Source organism: Schistocerca piceifrons, chromosome 3 (assembly GCF_021461385.2).
Source record: "Schistocerca piceifrons isolate TAMUIC-IGC-003096 chromosome 3, iqSchPice1.1, whole genome shotgun sequence".
Classification (NCBI taxonomy): Eukaryota; Metazoa; Arthropoda; class Insecta; order Orthoptera; family Acrididae; genus Schistocerca; species Schistocerca piceifrons.
In genome coordinates, this window is record NC_060140.1 from 691,898,473 (window position 1) to 691,913,141 (window position 14,669).

At 42.1% G+C, this 14,669-nt stretch overlaps 1 protein-coding gene across 1 annotated transcript in view; it reads left to right on the forward strand.

Annotated features, from left to right (window-relative positions):
* Positions 1 to 14,669, forward strand: part of LOC124788968 (ATP-dependent translocase ABCB1-like) — a 144,920-nt gene that overhangs the window by 14,183 nt on the left and 116,068 nt on the right. Inside the window, exon 5 of the mRNA XM_047256258.1 lies at positions 6,369 to 6,469. Coding sequence (XP_047112214.1) covers positions 6,369 to 6,469 — 101 coding nt within the window. The remainder of the gene's footprint in view (positions 1 to 6,368; positions 6,470 to 14,669) is intronic.

The following is a 14,669-nucleotide window of genomic DNA, read 5'->3' on the forward strand; positions in this document are numbered from 1 at the left end:
CCCCCTCATAGAGGCCGTCAATGCATTCTTTTCCATCTACCGCTTTTTTGTATGCATTTAATACCAGCATTACAATTGCACTCTTAAGCTCAATGAACCTCCTTTTGTGTTTGCTGACGGTGAAGATTATTTTGACTTCTCCATATCCTGAATCTGAACTTCCAACGACCATCTTTTTTTCTATTTATTAAGGTTTTCTCTGCAGCTGTTTAGCACTTGATTCCCTGATCTTCCTATTTATTTCATTCCTGATTATACTTCTGTAATCCTTTTGGACCTCCTTCTTTTTCGATCAGTTAAAATGTTCCTTCTGTTACCCAAGGTTTTTGTAGTTACCTTCGATGCATCTGTGTTTTTCTGTCCATTCTCTGTGGTCGCCCTAAGTAGAGACGCTCATTCTTCTCCATCTGAACTGCCTACAGTGGTATTCATTATCGAATTATCTGCAAGCTTACAGAACTTCAAATGCATCTCATAATTCCTCAGTATTTCAGTACCTCACTCCTTTCCGTAATTTTTTGGTCGATTTGCTGAAACTTCAGTCTACTCTTCATCATTTCTAAATTGCAATCGGAATCTGTATTGCATCTGGGTACGCCTTTCGATCCAATATCTGATTGCGGAATCTCCGTCCCCATCTCTCGGGGACTTTTCCAAATATACTACATCCTTTTGCGACTTTTGAGTAGTGCATTCGCTGTTACTAGTTGAAATTTACGGCAGAACTCTATTAGTGTTTCTCCTCTCTCATTATTACTCTACTCTTTTTGCTGCCGCATACCAACCCTAGTAATTATTACTTTATGATTATATTCATATAGTTTCTCTACCAGTTCATCTCCTGCTTGTGACGTCGTATGGCTGAACTGTTGTGGTTGGCTTTGTTTTGCTCTCGATTCTGATGAGAATAAACTTAGAAACTAACTATTCACGGCAACCCACACTCTGCCTTATTTGTAAAGAAACCTACTCCTGTTTTACCATTATTTGCTGCTGCTGATATTTCTCTTTATTCTTGGGAACAGAAACGTTGTCTTCTTCCCATTTCACTCCACTGTCCTCCACTATGGCTAGATTGGACTTTTGCGTGTCCTGTTCAGTTTTCGTTTCCTGTCTAGTGTTCCTACCTTCCCCGCCACGTTCAAACATCCGACATTCAATGCTCCGATTTGCAGACTGTTGGTTATTCAACATTATTTCTCATGGCTACCTCCCCTCAGCGAATCGAAGTCATTAACCAATGGAGAAATCATTGTGGAACCTCTCATTTACAGGAATATGTGTTGAAAATGCAGTGGGTTCTATTGGCCCGCCGCGATAGACGCGAGTGTTAGCATGCCGCTTCTGGGACTCGGGGAGACGGGCTGGCAGCAGATCGAATCTTCCCAGAGGATTAACGCCGAGGGCCGACGTGCCTGCCAGCCTTGATGTGATTTTGACGCTAACGTCTGTCTAGTTACACGATTCGGAAAAAATCTCACACTTTCACCTGGGATAATACTAGACGCAGACAGATACGGTACACAATTTCCATCCCGTGGGAAAGGAGTGGCGACAGAAAGGGCATCCACTAACGTTGCCAAATGCAAATTAAAATGCCCATCCCGTGAAGATACAGGATAAACGCCTGCAAGAGGAAAGAATGCTGTGGCTTCCACAGGCTTCTGCATCTTAATGGCGTTGATTATTGCTGACTTTTCAGCCTTTTAGTGGCAGTTTACCACCTCATGGGCGAGAAGCTGCCCTGACGCCCTTACACTCTGTCCGTCCCACCGTTGACTTTGACAAGGCTGTTGGCAGGACGAGGGACTATACCGAAAATCTTCGACCGTCATTTCGGATGACTTTTATTCAAAATTTAAGCAGCTGCTGGGATCGAACCCATTGGGTGAAGACGACCAGTAAAGGCGCTACCTGTCTTTTTTCCCTCCAAAAACGCCTGTTTTGCTAGCTCCTCATTCTATATTATTCAAAATGTGTTTTTCAGTTTTTCCTCTTCTTTTTCATTTTAATCTTAATTCTTTGGATTATATTTCTTCATATTTCAAATGAAAAAGAAAAGTGTTCTTCTTCGGGACTATGATATCCTTTGTGGTCCAGTAAAGATTACTACCTCTTCAAAAAGCGTCGTCGGTCGTAGTTGAATTCCAGTTTGTATTCCTCGTGACTGCAAGCCTAGAGAGATGATTAATAATTTTGTAACCACTCAACATATTTTCTGACACACCCTAGTCGTATGATCCAGTGTCGCTTTGCAGATAAGACTGAAAGTCGAAATAGCCAGAATAGCTGTGGTTATCGAATAGGGAATGAAATGAGCCACATACCACGCATACGACTGGCGTTTTGTTTTTGGGAATATATGCCAGTCCAGTTGGAAAATGACATTCAAGTCGACGGGCCCGATCTAGTAATTAAAGTACCGGAAAAGTAAAATGTTCGACCGAGTTCGAGTCTAGAGAGCTCAAATTTCACGCACTGTCTACCGCAACAAGAAATAAAATACTTCTTCAGTATGTTATAAGTCACAGTTTCGTGTGCACCCGTGCCTGTTAGAAGTGCTGTTCTGGTTTTCGGCGTGTCGTTCGCAGATTTGATGAAACCTACACTGCACTCCTCTCTACCGTGAATTACGCATTCTTTAAAATACCCCCTCAACTCATTGGAAAACTGTACAACCCGTTGTTCCAGTTCTTCAGCCACAGCAATGGGAGCCCTGTACACTTCAGTTCTGAGATGGCTCAGGATAGAAAAAGTCAGAGGAGTGAAGTTAGGTGACCTTGGAGGCCAAGGTGCAAGCTGTGTTCTACTTATCCATCTTGGATCATATTCGATCGTTTAGTGTCGTCTTATACTAGAAAGAATACAGGCTGTCCATAGTTAAAATTACATTTTCGAAACGCTGTACAAATAGAAACATTGTTCAGAATGACGTCATCATCGAACAGCATATTATTGACCCAGCGGGAAATGTCATGAGAAAATAAAACTACCAAAATTTTACCAATAGATGGCACTGTAAACATCTTAACGTAAATGAGGTCGGCTACAAATGTCAGATGAATCACGATACGACTGCCTTTTGAGTTGCACATTACACCAACCGTACTGTTCAATGTGCGTGACTCGATAAGTTCGATAGGCAACAGTTGTTGCACTGTTAGTTAGGTAGACCATGGCAAATCGAATGGGAAAAACCAAAAACCAAAAACAGCATAAAAAGCAAAATGACATAGCTTTATAGTTGTGAGACGGGCGCAAGTCCATTTTCAATATTCTGTCCACCTTTTTCTGTCACAAGTTGAAATCGAGAAGCAGCATGTCCCACAAAGGACCGCAGTCTCTCGCGGGTCACGTTCAAAATGCATTGCGCTTTGGGTGCCTTCAGTTCACGTACGTCCGTAACTAGTACACTGAACACAACGTCTTTCCGATAACACCCCCGCCAGAAGTCACAAGGATGAGAATCAGGTGATCAGGACGGCCAGACTGTAGGGAAACGACGGCTGACAGTTCCAGCATATCCGAAATCCCATTGCAGTAGCCGCCTCACTGGCTTGTAATGTGCGGAAGAGCGCCATCTTGCATAAAAATGATCCTACCCATACATCCACGCTGTTGGAGGGTTGGGGAATGACGTTGTGCACGAAGTACTCTTACAGCATTTACCAGTGACGGTACAGGTAACAGGATCCTCACGACACGTCTTCTCGGAGAAATACAGCCGCACCTCACAGTTACCATTGCAGAAAGAAGTGCTACCAGTTGATGTGCATACGGATTTTCCGTTGCCCATATTCTACAATCCTCCTTATCGAAATATCTTTGGAGACGTAAAAGGTCTTCGTCTGTCCACAGAATGTTCCATGACCTTTCATTGTCCATCCACGCCCGCAAGAAATTTCAGTGCGAAAATTTCTCTTGCTGGCAGGTCAGCAAGAAGCAACTTCTGGACATGGAAGATTTGACATGGATCGCAACGCAGTGTGTTTCGTCGGATTTTACGCACCGTGCTCTTAGGCATGTCCAACGTTCGGCCAATTCCCCAAGCACTGCATGTCTGCACACTACCGCTCGACCTCTCCTGCAATGCTGTGACCACATCTTAGACAGACGGCAGATCAGCTGCTTTCCTCCATCTGCCACATTGCACTTCAAAATAACTTGTCTTTTCGAATTTTGTAATCATTTCCTCCAGACCCTTGAGTGCCCGCTACTTCTGCAGGGCTACTGGCGTACAGTCACCGTTCATGTAAAAGAGCTTCACCAGCACCGCGCGATCCTTCATTGAGGCAATCATGTTGGGTGTCTCTGACGCAAACAGAGGAACAGCCGTGTGCCGCGCGCCTGTTGGTGTGCATATTCTGACGGTTACACAGCCATCTGTTGGTCAAATATTCGTTGAATTGTTTTTCATGACATTTCCTCCTGCGCCAATAATACGCTGTTCAAATCTGATGTCATTCTGAGCAGTGGTTCCATTGTACAGCGTTTTCAAACTGAAGCTATAATTATGGATATCTTGTATTTTCCTATGACCCATCATGCACGTATCACTTTCCCAATGTTGTGCAAGATAAGGTAGACCATGGGTGAAATTTGGTACCAAGTTTACCCTCGTTGGAAGCATCTGACGTAAAACACTGCAAATTTACATCAAGATGTGCACAGTTCTCTGCCCGATCGCACTAATTCAGTGAATTTGTGTCTATCGCTGATTGCGCGAACTTTCCTGTTATCTGGCTACGCTAGGACTGTGGCCATACTGGAAAATTATGCCACTTAACAAGCTGATCGTACGATAAGAGCCACTGGGGAATCGATCTTGAGTGTGAAGGACAAGTTGCGATAACCGGCCTTGGAGGGCAGCTGCGTGATTCCATCTCACAATTCGGCATGACCTATCCAGTTGGCGCCGCTAACAAAGAAATGCGATATCAACGACCGATATTCATAACGATGTATACGTTCCACAAAAGTCCTTACCGAAAATGAAACTAACATGTAGAGCAAGAGCAGAGGACGGAGTGACCTTGGCTACCCGTCTGTTGACCGTCTGACTACGGCATTATGTGGATGGCAGAGTTGGAGGAAAATTTGGTCAATAATGTTAGATTCTGAACTAAAGTCGTTGCATCTGCATTATATAGGTTCTTAGTTTTTCTTACTATTACGTGGCTCAGCCGTGACTTCTCCAGCCCTCCCACCAAGTTAGATTTTTCAGTGATACCGGGCACCGGAGCCGTTCTGTGCGCATGTAAGACATGCTGACTATTTACATGAAGCAGAAATATGATGCGTATGCAATTGTAATTACTAGAAAAATCTTCTCTTATATTGGTCAGACATGATGACTATTCAAGTGAGTAGAAATATGATGTCCTGGACAATGTCTCTGACAGTATGATGTGAAATAAAGATTTGAATTCTTGTGAGAAATGTGGACAAAATTCAGAGAGAGAAATAAATTTTACACACACTTAAGTGTGAGTGACAAACAAAGAAAGACAAGTTCACATGAAGATACGGCTTACAACCCCTGTTGATTTACTTTTATGGTGCACATTAATTAGAGAGTCTTACTGTACGTAAGAGCGCACTGAAACAACACTATTGGTAAGATTTGATGACATAGTTTATATGAAACGAATTTAAATGACAGTCTGCTTACAACAGAATATGGACTGGGGGTAATGAAATCTCAGACAGAGGTAAACGAGTACAGTGGAAAGGAGAAAAACTGTTTGTTAAACATAAAGAAGGAAGAGGGAGTCAAGACAGGAAATGGAAATGCAAATAAAAGGGCAAATACATAGTAAATAAATTAGAAGCAGTCTTGATCGTTTAACTACTTTAGTGGTGACCGGTTTCGATCTTTTTTTCAGATCATCTTCGGACCATGAATGTCCGCCGGAGGCGGTGGCGCATGGCAGTCCTCTTGTTTGAGGCTGGTGGTGTACTGCCTAGCGATCAAGACTGCTTCTAATTTATTCATAATAATTACAGATCGCTGTTTTCCTATACAGGAACTATTTTCTTTAAAACGTCAAATACATAGTAGTGCAGGTGAAGATAATCTTGTAATGCTAATGAAAAGTCAGTGTAGTAAAACCATAAACCCTCTAAACTGGGTGCTAGAGATTAATAATTATATTACACCGGCGATAGAGGAAATACACGCTGTTTACCTGTAATCTTTTCGTGTATTTCAGTTGCAGTATTGTTCCGAAAGTCTATTTTCTGCTGAGGTAGTGAATGCCGCTAATGTACTCGTGTTCAGTAGATACATAAATATGTAATAGTGAGTTCTCTGTAGAACTGAGATTTTGTGATTACCGTATCTAAAAACTTATCTTTTTACGTTACAGATTTACCGAATACGTGACATCTACCTGAAGTCAGTGCTACAGCAAGACATCGGTTGGTACGATATGCACCAGTCTGGAGACTTCGCCAGTCGAATGGCTGAGTAAGTATTAGCAACTTTTTAATAGGTTATTTTATTTTATATTACACTGAGGTGACAAAAGTAATGGGATACATCTTACTGTCCTCTGGGACCTCCCTTTGCCCAGCGTATTGCAGAATCTTGACGTGACGTGGACTGAAGAAGTCGCTGGAAGTCCCCTGAAGAAATACTGAGTCATGCTGCCTATATAGCCATTGATAAATGCGAAAGTGTTGCTGGTGCAGAATTTTGTGCATGGACCAACATCTCGCTTATGTCCCGTGAATGTTCGATGAGTGGCCAAATTATTTGCTCGAATCGTCCAGAATGTTCTTTAAATTAATGGCGAACAATTGTGGCCCAGTGACATGACGCGTTGTCATCCGTAAAAATTCCATCGTTGTTTGGGAACATGAAGTCCATGAATGGTTGCAAATGGTCTGCAGGCAAATTAACATAGCCGTTTACAGTCAATGATCGATTCAGCTCGACTAGATGACCCAATCCATTCCATGAAAACACAACCCACGCCATTTATGGAGCCACACCACCAGCTTGTCAAGTTCCTTGTAGACAACTTGAATTCACGGCTTCGTGCGGTTTGTGTCACACTCAAACCCTACCATCAGCTCTTACCAACTGAAATAGGGGCTCATCTGACGACCAGGCCATGCTTTCCCAGCAGTCTAGCTTTCAATCTCGTGCTGCCAGCAAAGGCACTCGCGTCGCCCACTGCTGCCGTAGCGTATTGACGCCAAATTTCACCGCACTTTCCTAACGGGTACGTTCGTCGTACGTCCCACACTGATTTCAGCGGTTCTTTCAAGCAGTGTTGCTTGTCTGTTAGCACTGACAACTCTACGCAAACGCCACTGCTCTCGGTCGTTAAGTGAAAGCCTTCGGATACCGCATTTTCTGAGATGAGATCTGATGCATGAAATTTGGTGTTCTCTGCACGCTCCTGACACTATCGATCTCGGAATATTGAACTGCCTAACGATTTCCGAAGTGGAATGTCCTACGCGTGTAGCTCCAACTACCACACCGCGTACAAACTCTGTTAATTCCCGTCGTGTGGCCATAATCACATAGGAAAATTTTTCACATGAATCACCGGAGTACACATGAAAGCTCCGTCGATGCAATGCCCTTATATACCTTGAGTACCCGATACAACCGCCGCCTATATACGTGCCTGTCGCTGTCCGATAACTTTTGTAACCTCAGTTGATAGTGCTCCCACAGTAAGTTAGTTTATGAGCAGTATTTTTCATTCTGCTAGTGCGATACAACTTTGGATAAAGGACATCTGAATGCTCACCATGAGTCGCACTTCAAAAGTATTTCCAGAATGAGATTTTCACTCTGCAGTGGAGTGTTCGCTGATATGAAATTTCCTGGCAGATTAAAACTGTGTGCCAAACCGAGACTCGAACTCGCGACCTTTGCCTTTCGCGGGCAAGTGCTCTACCAACTGAGTTACCCAAGCACGACTCACGCCCCGTCCTCACAGCTTTACTTCTGCCAGTATCTCGCCTCCTACTTTCCAAACTTTACAGAAGCTCTCCTGCGAGATTTTTATAAAGAAAGTCTTCGTGCTACAAAAACGTCATAATTCTTGAGCATAAAACATGTTAAGTTCTCAGAATGAGATTTTCACTCTGCAGTTTCATGTTAAGTTCTGTTTTACAAGAAGTACTTTAAAGCATTGGTCCCTTACACATCTTGCATTTGTCGCGAATATCCCGCCCAGTGCAGAGTCCCAAGCGATTAGAAAACAGCACAGGAACAGTTAAAAGAACGAACCGGCAAAATTATAGACCAATATTTTTAACATCGGTTTCCTGGAGCATCCATAATCATATCATCAGTTCGAATGTAACAAATTTTCTTGAGAGGGAACAGCTTCTGTCCACAAATCACCACGGTTTTAATAAACATCGTTCGTGCGAAACACAGCTTGCCCTTTTTTTCACATGAGTTCCTGCGAACCACGGATGAAGCTCAACAGGCGGATTCCATAATCTTAGATTTCCGTGAAGCATCTGACGCGGTGCCGCACTACTGATTGTTAGGGAAGATACAAGAACACGGGATAGGTTCCCAGGTATATGAGTGGCTGGAAGACTCGAAGCAACAGAGCCCAGTATGTCGTCCTCGACGGCGAGTGTTCATCAGAGACAAGCGTATTGTCTGGAGTGCACCAGGGAAGCGAGCATAGTAAACAGCAGTCTGCGGCCGTTTGCTGATGATGCTGTGATGTATTGGCAGGTGCAATTTTGTCATATGATGACATGTTGGAGACCGTGGCTGTTGTTTGAAGACAAATGTTGATGGTGTTAGGACAGCAACCAGCCACAAATTTACTTTGAGTTCCTTTATTCAAAGGAAACCGTTACCGGTTACGAATCGTTGTGATTCATCATCAGACGGTTTACACGCTTTCTTTATGACATTTGGTGTGTTTTTATAGATTAATTGTCCTAAAATATAAATGAAACATAATTATAAACACGCCACACACAGATGGTTGCGTTACAGATTTTCGTTGCGTGTGACTTACGTGAAACGTCGGTTTCGAGTGTTTGTTTTCATAACGTTCGTCCAATCGATGTAAATGCATTCCCACTGCATCCTCGTTGTTGCACACGTAACAGTTCTCACTGTACACTTTAGATTTGTCGCTGAGATCATTTCAACCACACACCACATGTTTTGATACATACAAAGAGCTTACAAACATATGAGTATCACAGATGCTATGATATATCGTAACATTTGACGATGATGTCCTATGTTTGGAAAGGATCATATATTCATTTACAAAACTGTAATGCCTTTTACATTAGTGATGTACTATATTGTGATCTGAGTCTATATCTGCTCCTGGGTACGCCTTACAATCCAGTATCTGATTTCGGAATCTCTGTCTGACCATGATGTAATCTAATTGAAATCTTCCCGTATCTCCCGGCCTTTTCCAAGTATACCTCCTCCTCTTGTGATTCTTGAACAGGGTATTCGCTATTACTAGCTGAAACTTGTTACAGAACTCAATTAGTCTTCCTCCTCTTTCATTCCTTGTCCCAAGCCCATATTCTCCTGTAACCTTTTCTTCTACTCCTTCCCCTACAACTGCATTCCAGTCGCCCATGACTATTAGATTTTCGTCCCCCTTTACATACTGCGTTACCCTTTCAATATCCTCATACACTTTCTCTATCTGTTCATCTTCAGCTTGCGACGTCGGCATGTATACCTGAACGATCGTTGTCGGTGTTGGTCTGCTGTCGATTCTGATTAGAACAACCCGGTCACTGAACTGTTCACGGTAACACACCCTCTGTCCTACCTTCCTATTCATAACGAATCCTACACCTGTTATACCATTTTCTGCTGCTGTTGATATTACCCGATACTCATCTGACCAGAAATCCTTGTCATCCTTCCACTTCACTTCACTGACCCCTACTATATCTAGATTGAGCCTTTGCATTTCCCTTTTCAGATTTTCTAGTTTCCCTACCACGTTCAAGCTTCTGACATTCCACGCCCCGACTCGTAGAACGTTATCCTTTCGTTGATTATTCAATCTTTTTCTCATTGTAACCTCCCCCTTGGCAGTCCCCTCCCGGAGATCCGAATGGGGGACTATTCCGGAATCTTCTGCCAATGGAGAGATCATCATGACACTTTCCTCAAATACAGGCCACATGTCCTGTGGATACACGTTACGTGTCTTTAATGCATTGGTTTCCATTACCTTCTGCATCCTCATGTCGTTGATCATTGCTGATTCTTCCGCCTTTAGGGGCAATTTCCCACCCCTAGGACAAGAGAGTGCCCTGAACCTCTATCCGCTCCTCCGCCCTCTTTGACAAGGCCGTTGGCAGAATGAGGCTGACTTCTTATGCCGGAAGTCTTCGGCCGCCAATGGCGCTACCCTTTTTTTTTTTTGGTCGTTGCGGACGTCGCAAGACAGCCTGTTCAAGTTCGGTGGTTGATCGTTCCACTCAGTTTTTTATTACAGAGGCCAACCGGCTCTCTGACCAAACACGGCCCCTAGACCATGGGGTCTATTAAGACATCCAATTACCATGTTTAACTTTTGATGCTTACTGTTAGAAGTTCTTTATAAAAGTAAACGATGCTACAAGACAATTTGCTCCAATAATCAGCTTGATTAGAGATGAAGAAGGAAACATAATAAGTGAGAGTAAACAGACTCTGGAAATGTGGCGAAGATACTTTAATGAACTACTGGATCGAGAGATAGAGCAAGCAGAGGATATCTCTAATGATTGTGAGCACGAACTGGATGATGAATGGAATGTAGGAATATTATGTCCCACACATAAGAAGGTCGACTGAATGGAGTGTAGAAACCACCGTAGAATCACCCTCCTGTACCTGGGGTACAAGGCGTTATCTAATATTATTTTTGATTGACTACCCCCCACAGGTGTAAGAAATTATAATACACCAAAGCTTATTTCGACGAGGAAGATCAACAATAGACCTGATTTTCAACCTGCCACAAATTTTGGAGAAAACTGTTGAATATAGAATTGGAACACATCACCTCTTTATTGGCTTTAAGGCTGCATACGACAGCGCCAATAGAAACCAGTTGTTTCATGCCTCACAGAAGATGGGGATACATGGAAAGCTCCTGAGAATGGTTAAAATGATGATGTCTGACGTAAGAAGCTGCATTCGAGTTCGAGGAAATTATTCAGATCTGCTGGAAATAAAAAAAGGGATACGTCAAGGAGATGCATTAGCATGCTTATTATTTAATGTAGCACTAGAGAAGGTGATTAGGGAAGCAGGCCTACAGACCAAGAGCACCATCTTCTACAAGTCAGTGCAGATGTTAGCATATGCAGACGACGTAGACATCATGGCACGGACAGTACAAGTACTGAGAAAAGGTTTTACAGCCTCAAGTCAAGAAAGTAAGAAGACGGATTTTATGATAAATGAACATAAAACTAAATACATGGACTGTGTGAGTGGATACACATTCGAAAGAGTTGATAGCTTCAAGTATCTTGGTTCCTCAGCCACTTGCTTTAATGACATCTCAACTGAAATTATGATTAGGCTGATATCAGCAAATGTGGCATGTTTCACCTAGAGTAATTTATTCCGGTCAAGATTCCTCAGCCGCCCAACAGATTTCACTGTTTGTAAAACCCTTGGTAGACCAGTTCTCACTTATGCTTCGGAAACATGGCCCTTGACGAAAACCGATGCAAGGCTGCTCGACGGATTCGAGAGGAAAGTTTTGAAGAGAATAATTGACCCTGTGTGTGACAGAGAACAATGGAGGAAAAGGTACAATGCAGAATTATGCACTATGTATCCCGATGCTCCTGTAAAAACATCATACGATCAGGAAGGATAAGATGGGCAGGTCATGTGGCAAGTATGGAGGAGTCTGAGGTGGTAAAGAAGATTCCCTTTGGTAATTCAGGAGGACAAAGAGGGCGAGGTCGACCTCGAGCAAAATGGCTCGATGGAGTGGAAGAAGACCTACGAAGCTCGGACGCAGAAACTGGAGGAGGGTAGCACGTGACCGTGATAGATAGCGGAAGCTCGTTGGGAAGGTCAAAGCTCAAAATGGACTGAAGCGCCACAGCAAAAGAAGAAGGAGCAGTGATCAGCAGGTTTTTTTTTTTTTTTTTTTTTTTTTTAAAGTGATGCATCACGTGTTAGCAGCTGTGTCGTTACCCAAAGTGATGCAGTGACTGATTAGAAGCGACTCTCATTTTTATGATCTGATTGTGTAGTACGCGTATTTGTGATTGTGTAGTACACGTATTTGACTTAGAACAGTGGGTTTAATGGATTGGCTCACACGTAGCATAACGTAAAAAACTACGGTTATCTTACAGTTCGAGTCTGTTGTTCATTGGTATCATCTTAAAATACCAAAGTATATAGCTATCAAAATTATATTGATACATATGGTGTCGACCAGAGATCGCGGTGCCACACAAAAATTTGGCAATACTAATCGATAACACGGACGTTGTTCATTGGTATCATCTTAAAATACCAAAGTATATAGCTATCAAAATTATATTGATACATATTGTGTCGACCAGAGATCGCGGTGCCACACAAAAATTTGTCAATACTAATCGATAACACGGAAATTAGCGACGTCTCGCTGCAATCCGCGACAACCAATGGGAGGAACCCCAGAAGACCTCACTTCCCCTCCCTCCCCCCATCCCCCAGCATATCAGCACCCCCACGCTGAGGTCAATATAGTCTCGAGCATACAAGAGCTCTGCCCAGTTCTTGACCTCATCTGAAAAACATCTCAGTGTAGGATCGAAGAGTTGTTCAAGTTTCTAGTGAACTTGTACCATGGAAAATCTTGAACATTGTACATCAAGAGAACAGTTTGTGCATCAACTGATACTTTGATTGTCCATGACAATCGTAAATTATCCTTAACTGCTGTGGCAAAGAGGTGCTCCAAAGTTAAGTAAATCTTTCGTTTATTAATGTCATAAAATGAGCTAATATTTCATGTGTTCTAGTTAGATGAGCCTTGTCCTAGATCAATGACAAAATCCGCAGCTAAGGCTGGACAAAAGAATTCCGTCTGGTTACAACAATATGTGCCGAATGACTCCAGGTTTCAGCGAAATTAGTAGTGAAATTAAAGCAATTATCTTAGCAGCAGCTGAAATGATTTCCAGAGTGAACATTACATTCTGCCGTGAAGTGTGCGCTATTTTGAAAATTTGTGACTAATTCAAACAGTGTGCTGAGCTTGCCTCTTACCGACACAGATAACTACGCACAATTCATGACCCACTGTCACAGTTTCCCTTCCTCCACTACCTATTTTCCGAACTAAAACTGTGAGTGCGGGTCCTGGATAGCGCACATGGTAATAGCATTGCCTGGGAAAGACAGGTTCTGGCCCAAAGTTTTAATTCATCAGGAAGTTTCAGTTCAAGTGATGATTTAAATATAATTTACAATTTATCATACGGTTGTACTCATTATTAGGCTACTGCAGGAGTGCCTACCATTCAGTGGATTTGTCTTCTGACCGTTATTGTTCAAAACTGCTCTATACCAAAACTACACTTCGGTATTTTTGGTGCACTGTATAAATGACATAGTCAATGGTAGGATTACCTGTAGTATTGGTAGAATTGTGGGGAAAGAAACTTCAATGAACATGTAAGGAACAAAATGAAAGCCAACGACTTATCTTTGTTGTTTTTCCTTTGTTTGGTTGTTTGTTTTGCACGTAGTTGGAACCGAACATGATTCAGTGTTAGTCCTTTGTGTGCTTTATATTCTTCCATAAATTGCCTTTTGAAAGTAATAAAAATTAGTTGATCACGTAAACTCTGTGCTTTCATATAACAAAAGCAATTACTTTTGATGCAAGTACAGTTTACATGCACAAACATACAAACTACGTATAATTATTGTCGTTATTTTGTAGTCAACAGAACGTCCTTCATCTTGATCAAAGGCAAAAGTTTCCTATTGTTACTGATAAATGTGAAAGTTATTTACGAACAACGGAAACATGTTTTATGTAAGTTTGACGAAGTATTGAAGCGATGTTTGACATATTTTGTTTTGTGTTTCTTTCTTTTTATTTTAGCTTTTTGTTGAGGAAGATGTGTTTTTTAGCGCTGTATGATAAATTTGTATTGTTTTCTTTATTTTTACTACAACATCCCTCTGTTTCACATCACAAAATAATAATTTTCAAATAAAACCTGATTTAACGTTGACAGTTTCAGTATTATTGTAAATACTGTTTATTCTTAAGCTACGTTGAATAAGAATTTTCAATACGTTACCCTGCCCTTTATATATACAGGGTGTTTCAAAAATGACCGGTATATTTGAAACGGCAATAAAAACTAAACGAGCAGCGATAGAAATACACCGTTTGTTGCAATATTCTTGGGACAACAGTACATTTTCAGGCAGACAAACTTTCGAAATTACAGTAGTTACAATTTTCAACAACAGATGGCGCTGCGGTCTGGGAAACTCTATAGTACGATATTTTCCACATATCCACCATGCGTAGCAATAATATGGCGTAGTCTCTGAATGAAATTACCCGAAACCTTTGACAACGTGTCTGGCGGAATGGCTTCACATGCAGATGAGATGTACTGCTTCAGCTGTTCAATTGTTTCTGGATTCTGGCGGTACACCTGGT